This window comes from Aythya ferina (genome assembly GCF_964211825.1).
Source record: "Aythya ferina genome assembly, chromosome: 5".
In the NCBI taxonomy this organism is placed as follows: Eukaryota; Metazoa; Chordata; class Aves; order Anseriformes; family Anatidae; genus Aythya; species Aythya ferina.
Window position 1 is genome coordinate 27,859,941 of NC_140301.1, and position 27,961 is coordinate 27,887,901.

General features: G+C 42.1%; 2 protein-coding genes across 4 annotated transcripts; one reads left to right on the forward strand and one right to left on the reverse strand.

The window, feature by feature from the left end:
* Window positions 1-7: 7 nt before the first annotated feature.
* Window positions 8-19,025, forward strand: VTI1B (vesicle transport through interaction with t-SNAREs 1B). Of its 3 annotated transcripts, none has more exons than XR_014693162.1 (7): window positions 8-193; window positions 2,857-2,915; window positions 4,388-4,579; window positions 5,883-6,056; window positions 6,977-7,038; window positions 7,806-8,096; window positions 18,921-19,025. XR_014693162.1 is itself a non-coding variant. In XM_084519452.1 (6 exons), exons 1-6 carry the CDS (start codon window positions 79-81, stop codon window positions 7,900-7,902), a joined length of 699 nt encoding a protein of 232 aa, XP_084375578.1. In that variant the 5' UTR covers window positions 8-78; the 3' UTR covers window positions 7,903-8,176. The 3 variants fall into 3 exon arrangements, 1 of the variants encoding a protein (XP_084375578.1); XR_014693163.1 differs by lacking the exon at window positions 18,921-19,025 and adding an exon at window positions 8,330-9,432; XM_084519452.1 differs by lacking the exon at window positions 18,921-19,025 and having other exon boundaries at window positions 7,806-8,176.
* Window positions 8,177-27,420, reverse strand: ARG2 (arginase 2). Its single transcript, XM_084519451.1, has 8 exons — window positions 27,263-27,420; window positions 27,087-27,159; window positions 14,779-14,956; window positions 13,745-13,904; window positions 11,168-11,262; window positions 10,928-11,032; window positions 9,434-9,570; window positions 8,177-8,506 (listed from the first exon to the last, which is right to left on the reverse strand). Exons 1-8 carry the CDS (start codon window positions 27,380-27,382, stop codon window positions 8,301-8,303), a joined length of 1,074 nt encoding a protein of 357 aa, XP_084375577.1. The 5' UTR covers window positions 27,383-27,420; the 3' UTR covers window positions 8,177-8,300.
* Window positions 27,421-27,961: the final 541 nt, after the last annotated feature.

Consider the following 27,961-nt stretch of genomic DNA (forward strand, 5'->3'; position numbering starts at 1 on the left):
GCAGCCTCGCGGTCGCTCCGAGGCCCCCGCGGCGGCCGATGGCGGGCGGGCTGCAGGGGCGGGAGGGGGCCGCCCGCCATGGCGAGCCGCGGGGCCGCGTCCTCCGAGCACCTGGAGCGGCTGCACGACATCTTCCGCGGGCTGCACGCGGACCTCGGCGGCGCCGCGCAGCGACTGCGGCACGGAGCCGCCGGTGGGTGCTGCCGCGGGGGGCGGCCGGGCACGGGCTGGGGCTACGGCCCCGAGCGGCCCGGCCTCGCCTCACGGCGCCGCAGCCGGGAAGGGGCAGGGGCGGGGGGCAGGGGGAGAGCCCGGGGGCTGGGCTGGGGTCGCGGCCTGTGCCGCGCTCCCGTCAGTTCCAGGAACCGGGGCTGCAAAGGGCAGGCCCCGAGCGCGGGCGGAACTTCCGCAAAATGTGGTGAAGGGCTTTCGGGGAAAGGTGCCCGGCTTTAACGCCCTGAGCTGCAGCTTCTGCCCTGCTGCCTGGCAGGAGAAAAAAAAAAAAGGGGAAGTGGAAAATCTGGGAAGGAGTGAGGAATGGGCACACACACGCTGCCCTGGGAGGCACTGCGGGATCAGGGAGCGCTGCTGCGCCTGGGGAGGGCTTAAAAGGGCAGGAAATCCCTTCGGAAAGGGATTCCTGTCGGGAATCCTGATTTCCTTGTGCAAAGGAGCCCGGCCGGTCGGTGTGCTGCTACAGTGAAGCTCGGTCAGGGCTCCCTGGAGCTGAGCTGAGCTGAGCTGTGGGCTCACACAGATTGCTTACAGGCAGCGTTTTTTCAGTGCTTGTAGGCTTTTCAACAAGCGATTGCAAACTGATGTTTAGTCATGCTATGAAATGATAACGTGCTGGGCTTACTCTTACAGTTTGGTGCTGAAAAAATCCCAGTAATACTCTCATAAGGTACTTGTAAGGGAGTTTAAGATAAGCCAGGAATTGGCCTATCTGGTGAAGGCACTCAGCTTTCGTAATGTGCTTGGTCTGCTTCTTGACATACTGTGTGCGAGTCTTTATTTCGCAAGCTGTCTGATCCTGAAAAATTCACGAGCTGATAAAAGGTATTGAGGTGATTGGCAGCTTCCCACTCCAGGGAGGACAGAATGTGTTGTTCCTGGGCTGTCTGTGAGGGACTAGGAGCTTGGAAACGTTATTTCGCTACGTATAAGCAAGACGACAGATTCCCAAACCTGTTTCTGGTGGATTGGAGGTAAATCATGTCAGCGCTGATGAGGAAGTGGCTAGCGTTGCTGTTGCTCAAGTGCAGTGTCTTATTAGTCCGACCGGGGGCACCCGGAGGGTAAAGTCCTGCTCTTCCAGTACTGCTCCAGGTTTCAACCAGTTTGAAATCGCACTTGTTTTAAGAGGGACCACATAAACCAGATTAGTGAAATGACCTGTGCGAAACAAAATATTGGCTTTTGGAAGTTGTTTTTGTGCCATTTGTGTCCGTGTTTTCACTTCCAACCCAGCCACACAGGCAGTTGCATCAGCACAACTGTATGTGGCAGAAAACCAGAGCAGAAGTTGAGGAGAGACTGTTCAGGAACCTCCCAAGTCAGCATTTCCTCCTGGGTCAACTGTGGTGTGAAACTGCTCTGATAGCAGCCAGCATGGGATATACTGGCGTTTATAATGTAGCTTGGTCTGTAATAACTCTGCTGGGTGCTACCTGAGAGCAGAGCTGCTGGTTAGGCGAAGGTTTTCAACTCCCTCTCAAGTCCACTGCAGTTCAAGCCCTGGGCTTAATTGGAGCTGAAAGGGAGAGCCCACGGCCTGGGGAGGTCAGGTCCATGAGTCAAGCTGTGTTAAAATGCTTTGATCACTTCAAAATTTTCTCCTATTGCTCTGTTGAGAGCTGAGTGGTTTAAAAACTGCTCCTTTTGCAGAGGGCCGTATTTACAAAAGGTGTTATCAACGGCAGGTTTTGGCTGCAGCAGTGACTTCATAATGGTGTCTATACAGTTTTGTCAAATTAGAGAAGTTTTACCAAGGTCACTGTCTGTATTTTCTGCTACTCAAAATTTTGTTTAAGACTGAATCAGTCTCTTCTGAGAGAAATGAATTAGGTTACTGCGGATTTATCAGACTTCTGACAGAACTTGGCTTAATTCTGCTGTACTGTACAGGAGTGTCCTGGTGGTGGTCTTCAGTGTTTCTGCAAAAGCTTATGAAATGTAGGTTTTTGTTCTGTTGAGACATGGAGAGTTCGAGAATTCGGCATTTATTGAGCTTGGATATTAGATATGATAGTTTGTTAACATGTACAAAATAAACGTCTTAAGAGTTTGATTTAAATATAAAACAACAATGGTGAAAGCCTCTCCACAGCACTGGACAGTAGGACCCTAGCAAAGGACTGTTTTGAACACCTGAAATGTCTAGTTTTGTTGGCAGAATCAAATGCCTGATGTCATTCCAGAAGAGAGAATCATTTGGGCACTAGGCTGGGAACCTGAACCGATATCTTGATGGCGTCTTTAGTGCCAGGGTACTGCAGAGTGTTGTCTTGCTGAATATGCGTGAAAATATGAAATGATGAGCTGTTTGCTGACCTGTTCTCTTTGTTATCTTTTCACATTAAATGTTTGTCAACAGCCAGAAAAATAGGTGGGGTTTGAAAAGTGACTTCTTTTGTCTTCCAAAGCTAGTGACCAGCTGGTGGAAGGGTGGTTTCTTCTCTGTTCCTCTCCCTTTCCCCAGCTTCTGAAAAGATAAGAACAGGCTGTTCCTGTCTGAGGTAACTTTTGACCCAGTGCCTCTGTAATCAGCCATTGGCGCAGCTTTGTTGCCTGTAAGATTGAGTTCTGCTGTCATTTCTCCAGTGTTTGTCTGACATGCTGCTTTTTCTTCCACAGAAGAGAAGAAAAAGCTAGTTCGAGAGTTTGATGAGAAACAGCGTGAGGCAAATGAAACGGTAAGCAAGGCTAGAATTGTGGCCTGACGGGTTACAGCACTGCTAACCTTAACAAGGACAGTACTTGCAGATTTCACCTTCTTTATGTTCATATGCAGGCAGATGAATATTGTATATTTTTTATGTTTGATTGATTTATGTGATTAACATGTGTGTTTGTCAAGACTGTGTGCGTGTGTGTGTATACATAGCATATCTAGAGATACAGACAAGTGTTCGTATTTTTGCTTCTCAGTGCTCAGTTGGGTTATCTCCTTCCCTTTGTTGAACAAAGAGTGGCAGAGGTACAGTTAGAATTGCTAGAGATTGTAGGGAGGACATGTAGAGAATCTGCTGTGTGGTTTGTTTGTTTGTTTTTCCTTCTGCTGTCTTTTTTCATGTTGACTTAACCCATGTGGTCTTTCTGTGAGTCTGATGGCTAAATGTCAGGGGCCCTGACTATTTAAAACCTCTGTTGTGTGGGCCTCCTGGACAGCAGGTGGCATGGAACAGCACACACAGAAAAACAACCAAACAAAACACAAGACTTGTCTTCTATGCAAAACGTAATAGATTAAGCTTTCTTTTCTCATTAATGTGCTATTTGTTGTTAGCAGTAGAATACCTTTTAGCTTGATGAGGGTTGTTTTCTTGTTTTGTTTTACCGCAGTAGTTGCAACAGAAATCTCTGGCTTTTCCTAGGAGAATTGTTTATTGTAGGTTACAAATTTGTTTTCGCATTGGTCACTTGAGAAAGGGACCAATTCTGTACTGTGATTTGCTGTACAAAATGGTTCTTGATATATTGTCAGTACCCACGTGCAGAAGGTTATGCCTTCTGCCCTTTTGGAAAAAAAAAGTTTGAAACACATCTTAGATCTGAAAATGAGCCTCCCTTGCAGTGGAAGTAAAGCGAGTACCAATGGAAGTAGCAGACTCCTCTAAGTAAGGATGCTTTGGGGTCACAGCTGAACATTCTTTTGAGAAAGATGCTTTATTCCTCTAATTTACTGGATTTTATTGAGGTGTGTCCGTGTAGATTCTGGCTCATACAGGAGGACAGCTTTAAGTGTTGTGAATTTGTAACAACTGTCACCGAAAGCTGATGTGCAAATTCACATATCCAAAATCTCAGGGTGTACAAATCCTACCTCCAGCCTCTGCTATCCATCCTATAGATGTTTAAACAATGTGAAAGTGAAAACTGCACATTTTGAAGTTGCAGAGTGACATTTCAGAAAATACCAAGTCTTTAACTTTGGCAATGAGTTTTTTCTGGAGGCACTATATAGCTGAAAACCCATGTGGGCTGAACAGCAATAGGCAGAATGGTGCCATTGATAGTAGATGAGGGGCTTGGGATTAATAGCCCCAACCCCCAAATCACATAAAAGCATGTGAATCCTTTCATCTGGTGGTAAGTTTTGAGTATAGCTGTTGGTAAGAATAAATTTGATGCTTTAAAAAAATAAACACATTTTCTTTCCTTAAAGCTACGGGAAATGGAAGAAGAGTTGAAGTATGCTCCCCTGCCGTTCCGCAACCAAATGATGAGCAAAATCCGGGCGTATAGAAGAGACCTCTCCATCTTCCAGAGAGAGATTAGAAGCACAGATTTGGGGTTGGGACCTGGAAGTCAAGGGGATATGAAATACGGAATCTTCTCCACAGAAAACGAACAGAGTGTGAGTATCAGATATAAATTGCATTGAAAACTTGTGTGATTATTTAAATGAATATTCCAGAGATGTTGCTTACAGCATTCTACTTTAATTTCTTGCATAACTCCCTGTGCATCTCTTTGTGCATAACATGAATATCTTAGGGAGGAGAAAGAACACCTAGAACTCATAAGAGAGCTGTTCTGTTCTAAAACAAAGATATTAACGTAATCAAAATGATACTCCTTGGGTACCCTGTGCCTAATGACTTACACAATGCATTTAAACAAAAAGACTCAAGTGTACTGAAATACTTTATTTAATCATTCCCCTGCAGCAGTGAAAATACAACAGTGATGCTACTGACTTAACTGATCTTGTTTTTGTCTCCAAAAATATATGCAAGTCCCATATACTGTAGGGGTTCTTCCACAGAGTTCCCTTTTAAGCAATTTCAGTTTAAATAATTTCCAAATAACATAAGAAGTCGTCTTCTACTTTGTACAGTGCTGATATGCTGCTACAGTGCAAGAAATACACCAGTTTACCATATCTGCTTAGATTTGTCTGAGCTAGTGAGACTGAATTTGCTTACAGTCTTCAAAGATTAATGTAATCTGTATAGAGAGTTCATGGAAGTGTTTTTTGGTTGGTTGGTTTTTGTCTGTCTGCCTTAGTTAAGGAAGGTTTAAAGGAGGCTTTTTCCTTAATGTCTTATTCTACAGAAGCAGGTATTTTTTTGCATTAGATTCCTCTTGGTTGATTCTTCTAAAATGTGAGAGCAGGATGTTAGACTTTCTGAGGCTTAAGAAAATACTCTTTGAGCTACCTTTTGACCCCAAGGTCAACAAACATTTCTTACTCTGTAGCTGAGGCAAGTGGCATGAAAAGAGTAGCTTTTCTACTTAGCAGTCCATCTGTTAGTGCTGTTTGTCTGTAATCCTTTTGGCTGTGTAAACTCTTAATCTCCCTAGCAACCAACTGCAAAGTCACAAATAAGACAATTGAGATACGAATGAAAAGTTAGCATCTGGAAAGCAGACACTATTTTAGTGTAGATGTTATTTGATAGAAAACTGAATTATTGCATAGACAGGTTTTTTTTTTTGTAACTAAGGGTCTTAACTCTTTAGCTGTGTATTCTCCTTTTTCAAGGTTTTACTAGATTTGACCATGACCTTACAAACATGTGAGAACCCTTTCAAAATCAACTGGGCTTCATCAGTTAACAAAAGAAGCCCAGTACAAATGGCTTGTAATTTTTTAACATGTCAGAAGCCTAATACCTCTCTTTGTGTTTAATATTTAAGTGTATATTGTTTTTCAGACTAATCTGCAGTCACAGAGGGTGCTGCTTCTCCAGGGAACAGACAGTCTGAACCGAGCCAGTCAGAGCATTGAGCGCTCGCACCGAATTGCAGCTGAGACAGATCAGATTGGCACTGATATAATTGAAGAACTTGGGGAGCAGCGAGAGCAACTGGAACGCACCAAGAGCAGAGTAAGTGGAGAAACCGTGGGTGTTGTGCTGTAAAAACCTGATGTTAGATGCTTAGTGGGAATTGTGTGCCAGGAATTACACGTGGAGACCCCCCAGATGTGGTAGTCCAGTTAGCTGACATTTTGGGCTGCCACATTGCTGTGCTGTGCTCCTAAAAGCAAAATAATTACTGTTTATGGGCCCAAAGCATGTCTGTTACTTTGTCTGTACAAGACCAGGTGATTAGACCTATATACTGCTGCTTGAAAAATTTAGCATTACTTAAAAAAATTACTGATCTAAAAAAAATTTAGAGAATTGCCCACCATATAAAGATTAATATTAAAGGTTTAGATTTGGGAGATAATTAGTAAGTTCCTTTAATTAAATTAAATAGAAGCAGCTAACACTAACCTTGCAAGATTTGTTGGCTAGCTAAGGCAACAATTCATTTCTGAGCATCATAAAGCTGAAATGGGTTATCTATTAACAGTTCAGTGCTCAGGTGCATTGGGTCACGCAGACCTGTCAGTGCAACGTTTTTCTTTGCTAGAATAATGGCATTTCAAACAGGTCTAGAAATGCACAGAAGACAATATTGACAACTCAAATAATGAAATTAAATGTAATAAAATGAGCTAATACCACCAACTTTCCAATAATTTTATATTAAGTAGAGGAGTAGGAAGTGATCCTAAATTGCATATAAATTTTGCATGTATCTAAATAAATGTATACCTGAAAGTCTTTATTTCTGCTTTATTAAGGACACAACTCTTCAACCTGTATTGTGCTTGGAGAACAATGTTGTCTCTGAATTTTGAGAATATGTGGTTAGCTTTGAACCCAGTATTAATTACATTAAACACCAGCTTCTTGCATGTGAATCTTCAGTCGTTGTAAACTTGTTTAACTGGCAAATAACTTTTGTTTCTTCTTAGTTGGTGAATACAAGTGAAAACTTGAGCAAGAGTCGTAAGATTCTGCGTTCCATGTCCAGGAGGTGAGTAGAGTAGCATGACTGACGTAGAACTGCGCAGTACTCAGCAGGTAGTGGTGTTGCTTGCCAGTTTACAGCCAAAAAAACCAACAACCGAATGACCCACAGTGTCAGCGGAACGGCAGGGAGGTTTTGGGAAATGCATAAATGGAACATGTGTCCTTGTGAAGATCTAATTAGTGTTTTCTCCTCTCCGGTAATTATTCCAGTAACGGAGTGCAGTGTAGGTGAGTGAACACTACTGAATCTGTGCTGCTCATTTAAGAGCATGGGTAATCACACATAACCATCATGCATGATAAAGTGTAGCAAAGGGGAGGGATTTTGACAGAAGCAAGTTAGAGTGAATTGCTGTTGGTAACTTTTAGTGAAATTCAGTTATTCAGGTTGGAAGAAGTTGTGGCATTAAGTGCTATAGCTGCCTGATGACACAGACAAATCCGTTTAGCCCACACTAATGCCCTAGCATAGCTAGACTGTCATATCAGAAACTCTGAACTTGATTCTATGCTATTTTTGATGGCTAAAATGCATTTACAGTTTCTTAATTATGTGGTTTAATTATTCTTATAAATCAGTTCGTGGAATATAATATTTAAACTTGAGTAGGAAACCAGTGAGTTTGCCTCTTCTTGCTTTTTAACTGCTATTCAAAATAGTACTTTTTGATGTAGCAGAAACAGGGATTATACTTACGGAAGGTAAGAATCTGCTTTCATAATCAAGAAAAAGAACCACCTTGGATTTTTTTTTTCCTATTTTAACTCTAGGGTAGCCACTAATAAGTTGTTGCTGTCAATCATCATCATCTTGGAACTAGCCATCCTAGGAGGAGTGGTCTACTACAAGTTCTTTCGCAGCAGATGAATCTTCATGACTGAGATGAGTTGTTCCACTGCTGAGGAATGGGATGGGATGTCTTTCCTTTAACTGTCTGAGGACTGAACTGTCTCACGGGACAAGCATGTTCAACTGAAACTGTACTGACAGTTGAAAGACAGTGAATGGAAGTAAAGGAAAATGCAGAGACAGCCTTGAACTACCGGTGAGATTATAAGAAGGTAATAAATATTTTATTGTCTCAATATGTATATACTTAACTAAATGAATAAATCTTGGAATGTAATACAGTAGCCACTGATCAAGTGGAAAAGCTAGTTTATTTAAAAATTGAGAAGTTAACAGTATTTGCCAAGTGTTAAACTACCCCCTCAAGTGCCTCAGTAGAGCTATTTAATGTCCAACATACCCAGCACTTTGGGTTCCTAAATCCGCACTTGCTCTTCACTGTCAGATTCATCTGGAGAACTAGGTGTTGGGAGTTCATCAAAAGCAGTGTGTGCCCCTTCTCTCGTCTGTCCAAAGCACGTTGCTATCACGTCGACTGCAAGGCTAGCAGTTGCATTCACTTCCTCTTGAGAAGCTCCAAGCAGGGGATTGACTTCCACCATGTCTACAGCTGAAAGCATTCCTGTGAAAATTATTTGTAGCTTTATTATTGTGAAAAAGGGTTAAATCTGTAATAGGGTTTCTTTTGTAGCCTTTCACTCTGTGTAGCAAGTCTGAAACTTGTGACCAATTGTACCCACGCACAAGTAAAATGGGCTCAAGTGAGGGAAAAAGTTGTTGTTCTTAGATGCAAGTTTGTGGTTTATCTTTAGTTTTCTTACATCATCACTACCTCACTCATCCCTGCTTTTAGCATTCAGGAAAACCAACTTTGATGTTCCACCTATGTTTCTGAGGTGCACTCTCTTTTTTAATTCTGCTTTCTCTTAATCCAAAAGTTAGGGGATGTAAAATAATCTTACATAGTAATTTTGCCATCCCAGTCATGATTCTGTTGAAGTCTGTTTTCTTTTCTTTTTCCCTGTACCATCTTTTAGTGTAAAGTATTCATTGTTAAAACAAATTAAATGAAACCTTCATGGCAGAAGGAGAAGGATCTTCATATTATGTCAACTGCAGTGTATAATTGGTTAAAAGTTGATTTTCTAGCCTTAAATCCTACAGTAGGAATTCTGAACTGTTCAAAATCATTTGCATCCTTTTCCCCAGGTGCTCGGCTTTTGCATCGGTCCTAATGTGGATAGGAATAGGGGGGACAGTATTTTACAAAGTGACCAAGCCATTTGTGGCATTAGTTGTCTATAAGCATATGCACTTTATTTACTTTTGGTAAAACTGAAGTTGATTTAAGCTGCTTCCATCTCCTGGGGTATTGCCTAATGGTAAGATTTGTTTTTCTCTTAGTAAAGGTTGAATTTACTTCCTAGGCATCTGAGTTATGGATACATTCATCTTAGTAGCTAATTATACATGAAAAACACATCTAGTATGGGCTGTATGTGGTTTGTCCTTGTCCTGTTTTAGTGCAAAAATATCAGTCACCTCTTACCTGTGTTGTGTATTTCCTCTGCGATGTACATGCCTTCTCTGTAAGTTAATCCGCCTAGAACAGGAGTCCCAGTTGCTGGAGCCAGTGAGGGATCAAAAGCATCGATGTCAAAACTCAGGTGAATAGGTCTCTGTCTCCTGGAGACAATAAGACAAGAAAAGCAATGTTAAAAACTTGTATTTTTTACTGTCCAGTCTGATCAGCAAAGTAGCATCACGTTGCATGATGTTAAAGGTCCCTCCCATAAGTCCTACACCATGTCATATATATTTGGGAAATATATATACTTTTATTCTTTGGATTTTCTGAAACATCTTTTAGCTCAGAACTTTCTCTAATGTGCATTGGGAAGAAAAGAAGTTTGTCTTTCAGTTTTCACTGAGAATCTGCTCTGACTTGATTTGGCTGCAAGAACATAGAAAAATATGATAGAATCCAGCCTTCCCTCCTCTTGTTCAGAAAGGTTAAAAGGCTGAAACATGGATTTGCATGGCGTCTAAGATGGAGAAAGCAACAAAGCTTGAGGGTTTCCATAGATGGGTGGTTGAAGGCTCCAAACTCTGCCACATAAGCCTAGTTGATAGAGAAAGCGAAGGATGATCTCAAACCCCAAAGGTGCGTGGCTTTACTACAGGAATCTGGCAGTCTATGAGAGCTTACTAGGACAATGCTTGTCACTCAGATGAGCTATTAAAGTAGTGGGCTGTGTACTTCCAAATTACTGCACATGGTTATCTGGCTTAGCAGGTTTTTCTACTTGGCACAGCTGCAGCTAGAAAACGTGAGCACACCTTTGGATACAAAAGCATGCAGTTCAGAAGGTTAGCTTTGATCCTCTCCCTGTGTCCCTATGCCTTCTAGCATGATTTGCTCCCTGACCTTGTTCAGCAAAATCAAACAAGGTGAGCAAAGACTTCAGTATTGAACTCAAGTAAAGGTGTAGTTTAAGTGATCTTCGCTAGTTGAACTACAAATAGCAACTATCATCAGGACAAGATACATGAGCATAGTCTGAAGAAGAAGAAGCCATAAAATGCTTTTACCTCATGTACTGACAGCTGAATTCAGGTACTGTCAGTTCATATATACATGTATATATAGCTATGTGTAATAAATATATTATTATATTTATATAATTAATATAAATATTTTAAAGGGATACTCTAGGCCCAGAGTGGATTCAACCCTTTTAAACTGCAGCAAAACACAGGATTCCTCAAGAAATAGGACAAATAATATACAGCAGGTTCTACCAGTCAACACAGTTGTATGGTTGTATGTTTGCCAAACACTCTGAAATGCTTGATTTTGAGATGTGTGGAAGTCAAGGACTAAATTAAGTGCTAAGACTTTACTATTTACTGGACACTTTCACAGTTCTGTTAGGCTGCCTTACATCAACAGTGACCTTCACCTACATAACTTTCCGGAAAGTAGATACTCAGTGAGCAGATGACAGAGTACTTTAAGTACGTCAGACCCATAGTTTGTTACCTGCGCATCAGTTGTTCAAATGTTCTTTCCATAACTTTCTGAATCCCAAGGCGATCAATATCCCTCATGGAGAAATAGTGGATGTCATAGTTTTTCAAAATATAGCTGTTAGAATAGAATTGAAAAAAAATAAATCATTACTGGCTTAAACTTAAACCTAGCAACAACCCTTGTGAACAGCCAAATATGGATAGAAGCCCATGATTTCAGAGTTTACAAAAATCCTTTAAATCAGCTTACTATTCAGCAGGATCCACATCTCTCAAACCAATGTACACAATATCTGATGCAGAAAGGCAGGGCTTTAGCCAGGAAAAACCAGGAAGCTGTGGTACCTGCAAGCAAAGTTTTTTATCAGATTAGTTTAATGACATATATAACAAACCTGTATTTAATACTTCCCTCAAAACTTTATTTATAGCATCCTTTCTCTGCCTCTACAGAGAAGAGTTCAGCACTCAAGAGTTTGGTTTCCTGATTTAATCCATCCCTGACTATGTCATACCATTTTACCTGAGCTGAATGTTAATGGATGAAGTTTTTAATTTTGCATTTTCTAGGCTGAAGAGAGGGAATGAAAAGCCCAAATCCACCGGCAATAGCTATTTAGCATCAGTGCATATATTGGGAAATTACAAGACGCTAGATACCCAGCTGTATCACTTAAATCATGCACTTAACAATAAATGTATAGAGCCAATACAACAATAAGACTTTGTTTCCCTCCCTCATATGCTTCTTAATTACTAAATATAGACTAGTGACAATATTTGAATTTATTTTTAAAGTCATAACACACCTGAGGCTATATTTATTTATATTGGGACTAAATAAGCACTCATTATAAAATATATATACATAAATATTTATACATATATGTATTTGTTACTCTGGCTTTGTTCTAAGACATACAATGTTTACCTTAGGTGAGCTTCAAACCTGATATTATTTTCTTTTGCTCTAACTTTCCTACAGAAGTGGGCACAACTGCCAAATAAAAGTCACCCCCTTTAACTTATGGGAAATTAACAAGAAATTCAGCAGGCTTCTACATTAGCCTTCTCATGTCCTGGGGATATTTCAAGAAGCCCCATTCATTTTGCATTACTTTGGGAATTCTAGCACATTTGCAGAAACCATACAAGAATTATTAGAAAGAGGGAAATGTTTAAAAGCACCAGATGACACTGTTCACTTGTAGATAGAATTCATTCAAATGAATTTGGATGAGAATAGCAGAAGAGCTTTACCAGACACAGCAGTCTTTCTGTGCCAGACAGGTACTAATGCAATTATCTATTCAATAGCCATAAAAGCATTCAACACTCTTGATCTTATTTGGAAGAAGCATTCTTCCATCAACACAGCACCAACAAGATTTATCAGGAAAAAAAACAAGACAGCTGGCAGAGCAGAGTTCCAGAATAAAATCAAGAGTCTGCAAACCCAGTTAGTGTCCATTCTCTATGTGCAATTGCTAATCCTCTTTCCACTCTTCAGCCTAAACTTCAGCAGATGCAGATTGTTGTTGCTATCAAAGTTCCTTCTGCAAAGGCCCCAGCTATTGGCAAATGCATAGGCTACCCCTATAAGTGTCTCCATAGATGCCACAGGTATTTCTAGAATCACCCAGTGGTTTGGGTTGGAAGGGACCGTAAAGACCACCCAGTTCCAACCCCCCTACCATGGGCAAGGACACCCCTCACCAGACCAGGTTGCTCCAAGCCCCATCCAACCTGGCCTTGAACAGCTCCAGGGATGGGGCATCCACAGCTTCTCTGGGCTACCTGCTTCAGTGCCTCATTGCCCTTTTTTAGTGTGAAAACATTACCCCTTGTCCTGCCGCTACACTGATAAAGAGTTCCTTCCCCATCTTTCCTGTAGGCCTCCTTTAGGTACGGGAAGGCTGCTATATGGTCTCCCCAGAACCTTCTCTTACCCAGGCTGAACAACCCCAATTCCCTCAGCCTTTCTTCACTGGAAGTGCTCCAGTCCTCTGATTATCCTTGGGGCCCTCCTCTGGTCCACTCAAATAGGCCCATGTCCTTCTTGTGCTGGGGGCCCCAGAGGGAGATACAGTCTTCAGATAAGTCCAAAAGGACATAAAGGCCTTGTGCCAACCTACTGCTTTTAGCATCTTGACAGCAGCAAAACACAGCCACACACATTCCATATGCCTCGGTAAATGGCTCTTTGACAACTTTACCTCTTTCAAAGACAAAGACTATCTTTAGAAACACTTGTAACCTGGTCTAGCTGTCCTGATTTGCCAGTAGCACTAACCCTAGAGCAGCCAGGAATCATGCAGGAACAGCCCATGTCAGGCCCCAAGGTTGTCAAAACATGCAAGAGCCAAACTAAGCAGAAGAGGCATGCAAGGTACGCAGGAGCCAGCTGTCACCAGAGGTGAGCTCAGCGCAGCTCTCACAGGCTCAGCTGGGGGGAGGTTCCCTTTTTTCCTCCTGGTGCTGCTGTTGCACAGCCTCGGCACCAACTCAAGTCATTATGCAGACTGGCACCATGGTCAGCTGCCACGTGGACTTGGGTCAGCCCTTGCTTTCTGTACAACTCACAGGAGTGCTAACCCAAATAAAAGCTTTTTCTCATTCTTGGTTCTAAGTCTAGGCATATGTACATATATTTACGTGCATTTGCACACAAATATGCACATATATACACACAAACAATACATACTATTGCTTGTACTCAGATAAAAAAGGCCTGCATTTGCAACACTTAAGAAAGCACCTCATGCCAGAAAAAGTAAAATGCTCAGAGGATTTCAATGTAGGCTAACTGTACAAGTAAGACACTTACTTTATCTTGAAGCTCTCTCAAGAGAAACGAAAGAGGTTGTCCATGGAGGTTTCCAGACTGAGTTGTAAGAGGGGTGTTGATATCAGCATGCGCATCCACCCAGATCACGCCGAGGTGTGGGCACTGCCGTGCATGGCCACTGACAGAACCAAGTGCCAAGCTGCAAGTGAAGTAGGAAGGTCTTTAGTCAACTGTGCAAAACATTGTCCTTGTTCTGAAGGAGAAACGGGAAGTCTCTGCAACTTCAGACAGTAACAGTCATGTTTCAACACATCAGACACTCCTGATGATGAGCAAAGGGTGTGTCCCATACAAACTGCATGACATGCCCACTCCCAAGTAACTCCACAGGACAGTATTTGTAATGAAAGATTAGAAAGAGCCATTTTCTCTCTTTCCATCGTCACCCTTCCCATGCTCTAAACTTCCAATGTTCTAGCACCAAACTCAGAAAAATCTAATATGCTAACTCATCAATTCTGCTGTTCACCCATTTTGCCGTATCACCTTCAAAACTCAATTCATTCTTAGATGCCCTACCTTCTTCAACCAATTCTCACACCAAAAGTTAGTGAAAAAGAAGAAAAAGACAGTCTGACATATAGCAGCTGTGGAAAAGTGGTCTATGTGTGGGCATTACAAATCAATCCAAAGAGTTGACATCCTGAGAGCAGAGGGTGCAGAACAGACGTATCACTCAGCATTCAGAAAACAAACAAACAAACCTGCAACAATTTCTAGAAGGACCTGATCACACAAACTTTCCCAAAGAAAAAAATTTAATTTGTATGTTTGCAGATTGCTGAACAGTCTGGAATTAAGCTGTCTTTAGAAGGCCAGGTTTTTATAACTGACTTTTCTGTCCCACACTAAAAGCCCCAGCAGTAACATCAAAATGCTTCTACGGTACTGCCAGGAAATGACCCCCAAGTTATTCTCGCTGTCCTCCTATTTTCTTATTTAAATTCTTACATTCCCCTTCAAGCCTCAACCTGCAGCACACACCACTAATTGCTCCTAGTTCGTGAGCTCACCTGTGATCTCCTCCTATAGTGACACAGCTGTGTCCAGCAGCTACCGCTCTGCTTACAGCATCAGCCAGCACCTGGCTGGCTAACCCCACTGACCGTGGGTACGAGATCAGGTTGTTGTACAGTTCATCGTTGGGAACTTGAGTGAAATTCAGATCTCCAAAGTCATACACTTGGCATCCTGGAAGCACAACAGCAAAAGGAGGAAGTGAAGTTACTAAACAAGTGCCCAAAGAAACATTCAAAATAATGTCCCCTCAAAAATCAGTCAGGCAAGTTTGAAGGGAACAGGAAGGGAAATGATTCATTTGAATATTTGCATACCCTTGCAAACAAACATCTCACAACTTTACAAATTAGAAATCTTAAGATAATATTGTCACTTTAATTTTGCAATGATATAGGCCAATCATATAAAGTCACCTAAAAATGTTTTAATTTAATTATTTGTAATTTTAGCACAAAAAAGTGTAGTTTGTATTACTGTCTTCCTAATTAGCCAAGCTGTACACAACCTTACATGAGCTTAGTTGCTGAAAGACTAAGGACCTAGGACTACATTTCAACAAATATAGCTGAGTCCTAACTGGTATTCTCCATTTTTGAATCCCATGAAAATCCAGGCACAAGAGCATCAAGTTAACAATAAAGGAACTTTTCGTAAAGAACTCCCGAGCAACTAGTTTTGTAAGAGAACCTGACCATTTTCTCAGTGCAAGATGTTCTGGAAGACGTTTTAATTCTGGGACTTAGATCCCAACCCCCTTTTGAGATCCTGTCATTGCAAATTACAACTTAAATGGCTCTTGAAACATGACAACATTCTGGGTCTTTAGCCTTTCCTAATAGGAATTTCTATCCACTTACTCTGAAAACAAGTTCCTTCAGAGATTAGGAAACAAGGGACCATTTTTGGGTGCATTTCCCCTCTCCCACCCAACAGAGAAAGAGTTTAATTGGCTGCATCTTAACTCTTCCATGCACATCTTGGAGCTTACCCTTTGAAGTTCTGCTGCCCAACACCATGTGCTTTCATAACAGTCTTTCAGATCTGACAGGCCAGAGCCTCAGTTTCAGATAGGCCTATTTGCTGCAGGCACTGATGAGAACTGTAAAAGGTATTTACAGCTACACCAAAAGTAATACCAGTCATGCCTCCCTAATTTGTTCCTCAATCACTACAGTCTGTTCACAGTTCAAAGCATCCAGGCTACAGCTTGACATTTTGCCTTTAGCCATTCAATGCCTACCAAGGAGCTTTGAAAAATTAAGGCAAGCAAATCAGCATGGAAAAATATCCCACTAGGGACTGTGTGATCTCTGCCTCATTTCCATTAAACCATTACCTTAATATCTATGAAAAAGGCTCTGTGAGTTTCCCTGGTGGAAATAAGATTAAAGTAGCATTGACAAAAACATGAGTTTATCATCATTTGAAAGGATTTTGGACTGAGCAGAACAAAGGAAAACGGTTGAGTCACTTGTGAGACTTAGGCTACTGGGAAATAGGCAAGCGTATTTTCTATGGCAAGGACATATGTGGACATACATTTGCTAAGAGAGAACAGGGAAGCTGAGCACAGGTACTTGACAAAGGATTAAATGAATGCAGCATCAGCTAGTCTACAAGAAAGCTCATTATCTACAGATACTTAAAGCAATAAGCTGGACCATGACATACCACTGCATGGTTCTCAAAAGACATCCCAGGCATACAACAGAATTTTTTTCCCACCCTCGAGCAGTACCTAAATAGCCCGCAGGACAACAGCTCTGGAATTCTGAGCTCATGTTATTCAGATTTCAGTGTGCTATCTAATCTTAGTGACTTTGCCATTCATCATACATATCTCAAAGATCTCTTTTTACTTTTTTCCTTTTTTTGTGTGTTTCTTCCCTCAAGACTACTTCTGTGGCCCATGCATGCTGTTGCTCATTTCAGTATTAAAAGTCTGATGAAAGTACCCGAGTATGCTTAGAAGACAAGTTTGGGGAATAAGACTCCAAGGCACTGCATTAGTCAGTAGGTATCAAGAGCTTTAGAAGATGCTGTATAAGTTAAAGTTTTCCACAGTCCTTTCATCTAATAACCGCTGACATCTGTGGGGAATAAATCTGCAACCAAGCAGCTGTGTTCATTGACAGCACGTTATACCATGTAACAGAGAAAAGAACTACCACATAAGGCTTGTTTTCTTACAGGACATACAGCACATCACAGTATTTTTACCCATTAAAGCGTGAAAGAGAACAAAAGGGAACTATACCACGAAGTTCTGTCTCTAGATCAGTGTAAAACAAAGAGCCAACCACACCATCTTTCATAGCACTTTAAGACTCTTCAGGGTATCCTCAAAGCAGAACAAACACGTCAGATAAGATGCATGTTTAAAGGAGCATCACTTGTGCTCAAGATTTTTTTATTTTTCCTTCTTTACTCTTCCCAACACTATTTGTAAGGCAGAATAACCTGGTTCAGTCCCTGAATTAAAAAAAAAAACAAAACACAACACAAAACATGTAAGCCATATGAACCCCATGGTGATTTTAAGAAACAAATGGGATGAATATCTATCTATCTATATATATATATATTAGAGATGGCCACACAATTTTAGGGTCAAGGATTCTGGGAACTTGTCCACATTTTGGACAAACAGTACTCCTACACATCCTATAGGAAGATGCCTCTGTTTTTTATAAAAAGCAGAATGTCTATTAAAAACAATAGATGCCATCTTCAAAAGTTTATTGTTGTTCATGTGGAGTTCATAAACCTTGTAGCAGCTTCTTTTCTCAGCTTTGTGTTTCCCTCTTATTTAGGCCCACTGTGTTTATGTACTTGCAGAGAATAGCTCAGGCTTCCCTGGGTGACTCCCTGGGGAGCTCTCCCTTGGTTATCTCATTAAGATACAGACAGACAATCTCAGAAGTAAGCCCTAACTGGATCCTAAAACTTGAATATCTTCTCTTTCTACTATATGTAGTATATATACATACACATACAGAAGATGTTAAGAGCATATTTTTAAGGAGCATACAGTCTCTTAGATCATGTTTTTTTTTTTTAATATGCCTAGAGTTTTGAAAGCTATGATTGAACAACCCTAGTGGAAAGTTTAATGAATGACAGAGCAGTACATAAGCAAGCCATGCATCCTGAGGTGATTAGAAGTATGTGAACATGTACTTTTTAGGATTGAACAGAAAGAAATTAAAATTGGCATGTGCTTAGTGCTTACTGAACAAAGTAAAAGAATCCATGTCAAATTGCCAGGGCTACTAAAGTCCTTTCTTCAGTTCTCTTTGAGGTGTCTTTGATGGTCTAATGCTTAAAGACCTGAATTACTTGCCACATGATCTGCATGTACATACTTTTGATTTAACGAGGTTTAAAAACTAAGCCTTTCTTGATTGAGTTTCACTGCCCAACAGAAGTTACTAGATGGATAGACATGCTGTAGTACAGTGCAGTCTACTGTATCTTGCTGTTATTTGGCTATTAATGAAAGAGTTCCATAATTTACCACCCCTTACTTCCTTTGGTAGTTGGAGTTATTCTATGTGTATAGCTATTAGTATCTTAAACAGCTTCTTAGACCAGCATAGGAAATTAACAGGAAGAATATATGTGCACCTTTTAAAATAGGTGATCCAGGTTCTCAGAACGGGAGAAAGATGTGAGCAAACAACAAAGCTAGCTTCCTTACATTTATTAAAAACAGCATGCACACTTCAACGCAGCTGGTCAGGTTTGGTCAGAAACAGTATGGTACCTACTTCAGTGATCAGAGATACTTGTTCTGCTGTGTGAAACTTTTATTTTTTTGTTTGAAAACAAACACAGGAGAAAGTTGGGCTGTGACCAGCAAATTCATTGCATCTGTGACATAATCAGGTTACATAGAGTGAAACCAATTTCTTTTCCCCACCAGCTGTGCAGACTTGCCAGCAGGTGTTTTTGTTTCGGACATAATTGTATTATCTGTCAAAGCCGCACAAAAAAGTGTTAGTTAATAAGAGAGAACAGAACACCAATTGCCCAAGCTCTAACACTCCACCCCCCAACCATCAATAACAGCTTCATAGATGTTACCTCCTGTGTACCAGCCTCTACCTTAGCACTTTTTTTTTTTTTTTTACAGAAATCAGGGAAATGTTATAAAAACCTCAGTTCCTCCACCCTTGCTACCCACCCATTTTACTAATTTTACAGTAAAAAGCACCCTCAAGTTAGCTGTTTTTTTTTTTTTGTTTTTTGTTTTTTTTTAAAAAAAAGTAACTTCAAGCAGAAATACTTTCTAACTAAGATTTTTGGATTGAGGCTTTCTTTTTAAATGAAGCAGTACCATTCAGTACTTAAAAACTAACACCGCAGATATTTTGCTAGTAACTAAAGACTATTAAATTAAATATGATTAAAAGACTTTTACTGCACTCCAAAGCTCTAACAGAAAGTTTTCATTTTGGTGTAATTTGTTCAATTAATGAGTGAATTACCAACACTGCAGAAAATGTTTAATCAAATCCATACAACTCAGCTTTATCAGCACACTGGCTCACTACCCATTTTAAAATGGTGATCACTTTTTCAAGCAAGGGAAAAAGTGGCTCAATTCAACTTTTGCTGTTATAGGAGCTTGAAAGACGTATCAGGGAGATGAAGGTGTCTGTCTGAATGTGAGCACAGTATAATTGCATAAGTGTGCATACTAGCACACAGTCCTGCTGGTATGAATGATTGTGTGAAAACAAACATCTCTTTCCTGCAGCAGAAGAGTACAATCCTTAGTGGCTCATTGCCTTCGTGTCAGATTGTCAATCAGCAGAGCTTTTTGGCTACACACTTCAGCCAAAAATGAACATGAGCTTGAAATATTTTGTACAAAAGATCCTTCGTAGCTCTACTTTTTTTGAGCAAGACAGATTAGGAAATGGTCATACAGCCTGCATGACCAGAACCAGAACTTTAACTGGTAAAGAAAAATGAGCTTTTTTCAAAATTAGGCACCTAACTTGTAATTGGAGAAGGGGGGGAAAATTAGAAATACAAAGTAAAAACATACTTCGGAAAGTGAAGTCTCCTGCATGCCTTTTCAAATAAGCTAGCAACATAGCACTGGAGCACTAGGGCTCAACCTAATGATGCCTAAAACTGGGTCATAAGATAGCTTGCTAAGCAGTATCTGGCAACGGCCATGTTCATTTCCTATCATCTTAAGCACAATACAGGTCTTTTATTCAGCATTCACAGCAGGTAGTAGTTACTATAGCAAGTCATTTCGCAGCATAGATTTAGAGAAAAAAATTCTTCTGTAAAAGCCGATGACTGAAGTCTGGGAGTATTCAACTGAAAAACATCTGGGTAGCAGCAGGGAAAGCCTCCCCATCCTCTTCCTACTAGGATGCTGCACCAGAGCCATAAGCAGGAATTTGACAGAAGGGAATTCAGCTTGCAACATCCAGGCTGGCTGCTGAGCTGACATTGCCCAATGGCATGCTACTGTAATACAGTTATAGTGAGTCCCCTAGGCAGCAAACAGGAGCTGAAACAAAAGCATTACGTAGAAGTGATCTCTTGGTACTGCCTGTTTACATTGGATGTTTGTGGACTGGGGGGGGGGGGGGATAAATTAATGGCATAATTTAATTTGGAAACCCAGAAGAGGAAATATAAGTAGTCCAGCAGGGTTTAGAAACACTGCTGTCAGCACATCTCACTTTGTGCTATGTATTATATAAAACCACTCACATGAAAGCATCACTCCTGCTTATGCAACAGAGCTGTTTTCTCAGATTACAGCCTTAGCACAGAAGGGCTTTTCAGGAAGCAGTATTATGAACAATGTTTATAGACATTTTACTTCCTGTGAATAAGGAGGACTATAAGCTGTTACCATCCTTTTCAGTATACGCTCAGTGACTCACATGGACTTTACTTCGTAACCCTTTCTCTGAGACACAGGCAAAGCATTGCACAACAGCAAACAAATGACTGTTTCATTATGGTCAGTGCATTCTGAAACCTATTTTAAGACAGTTTTAACCCTCCAAATTCATCTGAGGAAGTGGGTATGTAAAAACATGTAAGCAAGGGCATACTTTTGTTTTATATGAATGAAACTAGGCTAGCAAGGTTCCCACTAAAAGGGACCAAAGCTCTAGCAACCTAGTTTAATCATAAACCCTTTTGCTATGAAGCTCATTATGCACTGTCTAATTCTCTTTAATATATATCTACTGGAAGAAATCTATTAGATGTAGACACTTTGTGTGGTGCCAGGAATTGGACTCAATGATCCTTACGGGTCCCTTCCAACTCAGGAAATTGTGATTCTATGATTTGATAGTTCAGTGGTTTTCAGCTACAAAATTTCACTGAGGGAAGTTCATGTCTCAGGAATTTCCACCCTCCTTTTAGCATTCAGACAGGTCTGCTTTTAGACAAAGTTTCAGTATCAGTACCTGTTTAAAAGGCTCCTGCTCACACAGTAACAACAAAAACCAAAAACTCAACTCCAACTCCTACCACAAATCTGTAGTCTGAAGATGTCCTTTGTATACAATTAGCCAAAAAGTGTTTTTCCAACCCCAAATTAAGCAGCTACCTCAATTCCCTTTGATACCTTTATAACCTTAATCACTTACGAAATCTAGTACACCAGTACACTTGACCTGAAGAGGTCTTCAAAAACGTCAGCATCAGGTGTTGGGAAACATTTGTACTGCGGCTTGCATCAGAGAGGAGACAAGGCTGCAGCTATTGTGCTCTGTCACTCCATTGACAAAGCCCAGCACAGTTCCACTTCCCTTCCAATGTGCTTAACCCAGAAACGGTTCCTGACAGCACGTAAGCGCTTACAGACGTAGGACGTCATAATACCAAAACAGCTTTCCTCCACCAGAAGCTCCTCATGCTTTAGACTGTTGCAAAAGCAAATAGTTGGTTTATTAGTTAACCCCTTAAGATAACACAAGGGCAGAAGAACAGAACATACTAGAGCTTATTGAAGATGTCTCCCTCTCTTTCAGCTGCTACCAGAAACTAGTATCAGACCAGCTCATTTCTTTATACTATAATGACAGATTTCAAATTTTGCATTTGATGTTGGTGCTTCATACTGTTTTTCACTAGATAGTTTTTATAACTGAAATGTAAGACTTCCATCTGAAAGTAATCCTCTGTATCATACCCACACAAGCACATACCTATCATAGGTGCCTTGTTCTTGCGAGTCCACAAAGAGACAGAGCTAAGTGAATATGAAAGCAATAAAAAGATTCCATGCACTGTAAAGCAGATCAAAAAACAATTCGTTATCTAGCTTTTCCAATTATCTCTTTTTGTCCCTCCCCAATAACTCCTCTCCTTCAACACCATTCATAGTAAGTATATATATATGTATATAACAGATCGTAGATTAGAATAAGTGCAGGTGAGTGCTGAATTTCTTTACTCATAATACACTAAGCCATGCATTAAAACTGATTTTGTAATACAAGGATGCAGGGCATCCCCCATAGAACTACAAATACAAAAACCTTGAGGAACTCTATTCTTTGATCATCTCTGTTTACTGCAAGACTAAAGAAGAAATAATTGATTCAAGCTTCCTGATCTGCATCAGTTTAGCTTTAATTTAAACACCCCTAAAAATTAACTAGTATGATGAAAAATTAAAGCACACAAGGTGCTTGAATTTTAAGTTCACTAAGTTTCTTTTGAAGCCTACTTTATGGATAACGTACAATCTGTAATACGCATCAGCCAAATGGAGGTGGGAAATCGAAGGCTGCCCAAGGGCTTTCCAGAGTGAAGAAAAAGTAGTAGATTGTGTATTTCATCGGTATGGGGAAGGGAACAGGATTGCTGACCTATCGCAAGGAACGCTTAAGCTCCATCTACTTTCATTGCTGATGTTTCTCCAGTAACTTAAAAGACTAATGGTAATCATGCAGATATCAAAGTGTCCATCATTTAAAACGATAAGCCATAACTGGTGTCAGAACACATTCCGCTACTTCCAGCTTAGCTTTCTGTGCTCAGGGCCAGCTAGCAGATATGATCTGTTGCAAAACAGCAAGAGGATATTGAAGTCCTAAAGTATACAAGCAACTCTTCAATACCTTAGTCATATTTACTGGATGAGCTGATGAAAATTACTTTCTTAAAGCAGCTACAGCTCCTACCAGTCTGTCTCTACTGAACCCCAGTACTAGTACTTACTATCCATACCTTGGTGCACAATTAAAAGACTATTTATCTTCCTCTTGAAGTTTTCACCTGAGAAGATCTAGGGTGAAAAAAGGAGATATGTAGAAGCTGCTTCATGATTTATAATCAAGGCAGAAACTAGCCATAACATCATTTGTTGGTGAGACAGAAGAGTTAAATTGCTTTTTAAAGGAGTAGATGTCAGCAGGATCCCATGGTTCTAGGCAAGGCAGGAGAGTATCTCCAGTCACGTGGGGATTAGCAGCCCCTTTCCTCTTTCAAAGGTTACTCCTTAAGTTTCACTACACTGACCTCCTGCATCCTATTACTGAAGAGCTTTGTTCCTGTGAAACAAAAGAACAGTAACATGATGGTTATTCCCTTGGACAAGCCTAATCTACTTCTGTCTGTAGGCCACATGCCTCCGCAGTCTACCAACTCATCAAGCAAGCAACTCAATTCCAAACTCTTTTAATCCATTCTAGGGTAGTAAAAACCCAAGTCTGACTAAACTCAGCAACCCAGTCACGTGCAGCTCTAAATAGATAAACAAACCGAAAACAAATCAACAGTCAACATACATGAATGAAGACTTGGGAAGATGCTTTGTACTGGAGTTGTTTCCATGGTATCAACAGCAAAGATGCTCTAAGTCACCTCAAGAGCTGTAGTGATTAACACAACAGCTACTTAGTGCTTATTAAAATCTGAGTGGTCCTTTTCTCCTCCAAGGAAGGGAGGGACTGGGCAACACTCCAAATTTAAGGTGGATCAGATTCTCTGCTTAATCTACAGTAGGCTTGAGAGGTCCAAAAAAAAAAAAAAAAACCAAAAAAAAAACACTCTTAAGAAAGAATTCACAAAAGTGACTTCATACTTTAAATCTTCTGTACCTTAGGTCAAGCTCAGAACTGTGCACCCTGTCCTCCTCCACACCACGGAGTTATGAATTTCTATTTTCATACAACATATTTACTTCTTTGGCAATATTGAAGAGTCCTTTAAGGTGTTAATATTTTAGTTTCCCTTCGGAAAAGGAGCAAAGCCAAAAGACAGACATCACCAGAATGATTAAGAAGCCTTGCAGGCTTAGTCAGTTATCCTTTAAATTATGCTTGCTACAGACTTGCACACCCACTGTTTTTGGCTTGGGAGTTGGATTCCTGCTACATTAGCTCTGAGTACACCTCAAGCTACTACCACCATGTAGCATTGTTTGCTCTGCTTCTAACGAGGGGATGGACGACAAGCTAGTGGCTCAGGCTCATCTCTGACAGTCTGATACAGGCTAGTGATGCCATCTGCTTCTCAGCTCCCTCCTTGTATTTCAGCCTAAGCATAAACAAGCTGTTCAGCAGCAGTCATTATCCTAGGTGGCCAAAAAAGATATCACACCATGTGACTACAGCTACAGCCTCTTTCAAGGGAGGGATCTCCCAGGAAGTAGAAAGTAGAGCAGCAGCTCAGGAGACTGCAACAGAACTGTAAGAGAGCAGGTATTAGGATAGAGTGAGAGGATCAGATTTCCCCCACCATCCCATGCAATACAGTGCTAAAAGGATGAACAAAAGATAATGGTGTTCTCACTCTCTGACATACTTCTAGCACTGTCAAATGAAGTTATTAAATCAGCTATACAGGCATACAAAAAGCCATGTGGCGCCTTGATATTCAGCGTACTGAAGCATAAGGCTAAAACAAACAAATGGTGCATGCATCTTACTACCTGAATGCTGCAGTTCTAAAGCAGCCATAAAAGCATTTTACACAGGTCAAATTGAACATACAGATGGAAAAATGAGCAAGTTGAACCTTGCAGTTTCAAGCAGATTCTACTCAAATCTCTTCCACTTGAACTAACTGAGTGCAATTTTATTTAAGAGTCACTACATGCAGATTTCATTATAGGAACACTGCCTCCTTTTCCCCATCAATAGTTGTTCTGACTGCCCTGAATCCACCTTTGCTTCTCTGCTGGAAAGCATCTCCCCATCGCTGGCCTCATGCCCAGCTCCAAGCTCATAATGACACAGACAAACACCGCAATCACATCTATAGCAATCTCCAACATCCCTGCTGGAGGGGGAAATGGCAGGGTGGGGAGCACATTCTGGGGACACAAAAGCTTCAGAACTAACCAACGCATATAGAAGAATAGAAGCCCTATATCTTAGGCAGACATTTCTTTTTAAGGAGAAATCTGGTCTGCTGCAGTATTACCTACCTGCTCCCAGAAAACAAGCAACAAGGACCCATGAAAACAATTCTTCTAACAGAACAGGCAACTACAAGACTCAAGGTAATAATAATAATAAAACCACCATTGTTCTATTGCCTTCTTCAATGTATAAGAGAAAGCATTGTGTTAGAAAAAACAGAGACAAAGAAAAAAGCAGCTAAAGTTTTACAGCCAGTTCAGTGTACCCCAGGAGGCCAACCAGCAGCATTATCACATTACTACAGGCAAAGCTATCCTGCCAGCCTCACAAAAAACAGTAATTTATTAAGTTTCCATGAACAACAGATGTGCACAATACAAAAGGCTACCCGGTAGCTTCCTCCTCCATCCAACCACCCAACCCTCAAGCAGACTGCCTTTGCAATATAGACAGCTGTGTATGCTGGTGACTGCAATTGCTTCAGGATGGGCCCTCCCAGCAGGATTTGTTACAGTTTGTGTGCTATCTGAACCTGCTCCGATGAGAGCTGCAGGGAATTCAGGCAGCAGTATAAACATCAACACCAACCGAAAAAAAAAACCTATCCCAGTGGAAGAATATGCCAGCAACATGAAACTGAAAACGCAGAAGGAAGAAATCTCAGTCTTCAAAAAAATCTTAAGGGAAGAACAATAGAATATTTCCACGTTCACTACTTTATTAAGTAATAAACAGTCCATAAGCAACTAAACAGTGGAAGTATTCACCACCTTCCCCTGATTTGAGTTTAACTTGATTCATTTCTATCCTTGCATTTTTTTTGTTACTAAAACCCATAAAGGGCTCATAGCCTGCTTTCTTCTCATCTTCTTCAAATATCTATTGGAACGAGTTTGTGTTATGCAAATGACTTCTTTTTAAATAAGGATTCTTGTAAAATTTAAAGTATAATATCTGAACTATTTCAAAGGAAACATTGAGCCTTCCAGTACAGAATTATATCATCAATTGCCAAAAACACTACTGTGTATCTTTTTACCTCAAATTACGTATCCTTTCAAACCTGGTAACTTGTCAGTTTTTGCTACCTTTAGACTCAGTAACACCTAGACCTGCCTTTATCCCAGCATATAAGAGGTTCTTCAGACACCCTCTATTTTTGGTGGTGTTACAGATCACACTCACTGTGAATTCAAATGCTGCCACGGATATGCGTGGATGCTGAGACACACATCTCAACTTTGCGCAACACAAAAGAGGAAAGGCTCGTCTACTCATTTGATCACAAATTGGGGTTTTCCAGCTGGTGAATCATGAAATATGCACAGGAAGCCCACAGGGCTGCACAGAACAATAGCCTCCATTTTAAAGGTCTTATAATTCAGATTAAGTTTGCCGGAGGGTTATTAAGCAATTATCCTTTTTCTTCATGCATCTAGATTGTATTAGCGCTAACCACACGCACAGCGGGTAAGTTCTTTCTGTTGCTGGTCCAGCTCTGCAGTCCATCACCACACAGCTTCCAGCGATGCTTTCTAAATTAAGGATTCCCTGGGGCAGAATTTGGTCAAGTTTCTCTGGTGTAACATTTCTAAAAACTGCGATACCGTATCCATCAGCTTGCAGACACAATGGATGGGAGGAGATGGAGCCTGAATAAAGGCACAGCTTTCCTTACCCACTGCTCCTGGCGCTGATGCAGACCACCACCTTCCCACCCGTGCAGCCTTACAAAGGAAAAGCGAGCCTGGAGGTTTCTCCAGAAAGTTCCGCATCCCCTCACCCGGCAGCACGCCGCTGCCTCAGGAAGGAGCTGGGGAACAGGGACAGACAGAGGCACAGACCCGCCGCGAGCAGCGAGCACGGCGCCAGGCTCAGGCCGGCCCCCCCGGCCCCCTCCCGGCCCCACTTCCCCCTCCGGCCCCCCGGCGCCTCACCGAGCCCGGCCAGCCGCTCCAGCAGCCCCGCGGCGCGGACAGTAGCGGGGCCGTGGTCCACTCCGCGCCGTTTCTGCGAGACAAAGAGAAGGCGAGCCGTTACACAGCCGTTACACAGCCGTTACCCGGCCGTTACACAGCCGCCCCATCCCTCCACCGCCCGCCCCGGCGCCCACCTGCCCCCGGGAGAACGGGGCTCCCACCAGCGCCACCGAGTGCGCCTGCCGGGGCCGCTGCAGCCGGGCGGGGGCCGCCTGGCCGCGGAGGAGCCTGGCGAAGCCGCCGCGCAGGGCCATGGCGCAGGAGCCGCAGGAGCCGCGCAGCCACCGCCCGACGCCCGCCGCCGCCGCGCTCCTCTTAAGCCGCTCCAGCGCCGCGCGCGCCGCCGGGCCCCGCCCCCGCCCGCACACCCCCGGGCCGCCCGGCCAACGGCGGCGCGCGCGCGCGGAGGTGTGTCCCGCCCCCCCCAGGCCCCGGCCCCGGCCCCGCGCCGCCGCGCCCAACGGCTCCGCCCCCCGCCGGCCCTGAGGTGAGGGGGCGCGCGCCCCGCCCGGCCGTTAGCGCCCGGCCCCTCACGGCCCCGTCAGCCGCGCTGGGCTCCTGCCTGCCCGCCTCAGCCAGTTCCCTCTTTAAAGCCGCATCTTCGTTATTATTTTCTCCTCCCACGTAAGCGTTTTGCACTCGTTTCTCCCCCATCCCCGCAGCCCCTTCGCTTCGCCCGCCAGGTGTTTTTTCTCTGCTGCCTCAGCTCACCCTTGGGCGCCCCGGCCCACCCCTCACCTTGGCGAGGCGCAGGACGAGCCGCAGGGCCCTCTGCACCCCCTCCTCCTGACCACCCCTAGCGTCTCCCTCCCCCTCACGCCCGCCTTGCTGCC

Coding starts and splice junctions, on each gene's coding strand:
- VTI1B (XM_084519452.1), top strand. CDS start 79: ATGGCGAGCCGCGGGGCCGCGTCCTCCGAGCACCTGGAGCGGCTGCAC. Junction 194..2,856: donor ACTGCGGCACGGAGCCGCCG/GTGGGTGCTGCC, acceptor TTTCTTCCACAG/AAGAGAAGAAAAAGCTAGTT. Junction 2,916..4,387: donor AGCGTGAGGCAAATGAAACG/GTAAGCAAGGCT, acceptor CTTTCCTTAAAG/CTACGGGAAATGGAAGAAGA.
- ARG2 (XM_084519451.1), bottom strand. CDS start 27,382: ATGGCCCTGCGCGGCGGCTTCGCCAGGCTCCTCCGCGGCCAGGCGGCC. Junction 11,263..13,744: donor TGAGAGAGCTTCAAGATAAA/GTAAGTGTCTTA, acceptor CTTTGCTTGCAG/GTACCACAGCTTCCTGGTTT. Junction 8,507..9,433: donor AGAGGAAATACACAACACAG/GTAAGAGGTGAC, acceptor TAATTTTCACAG/GAATGCTTTCAGCTGTAGAC.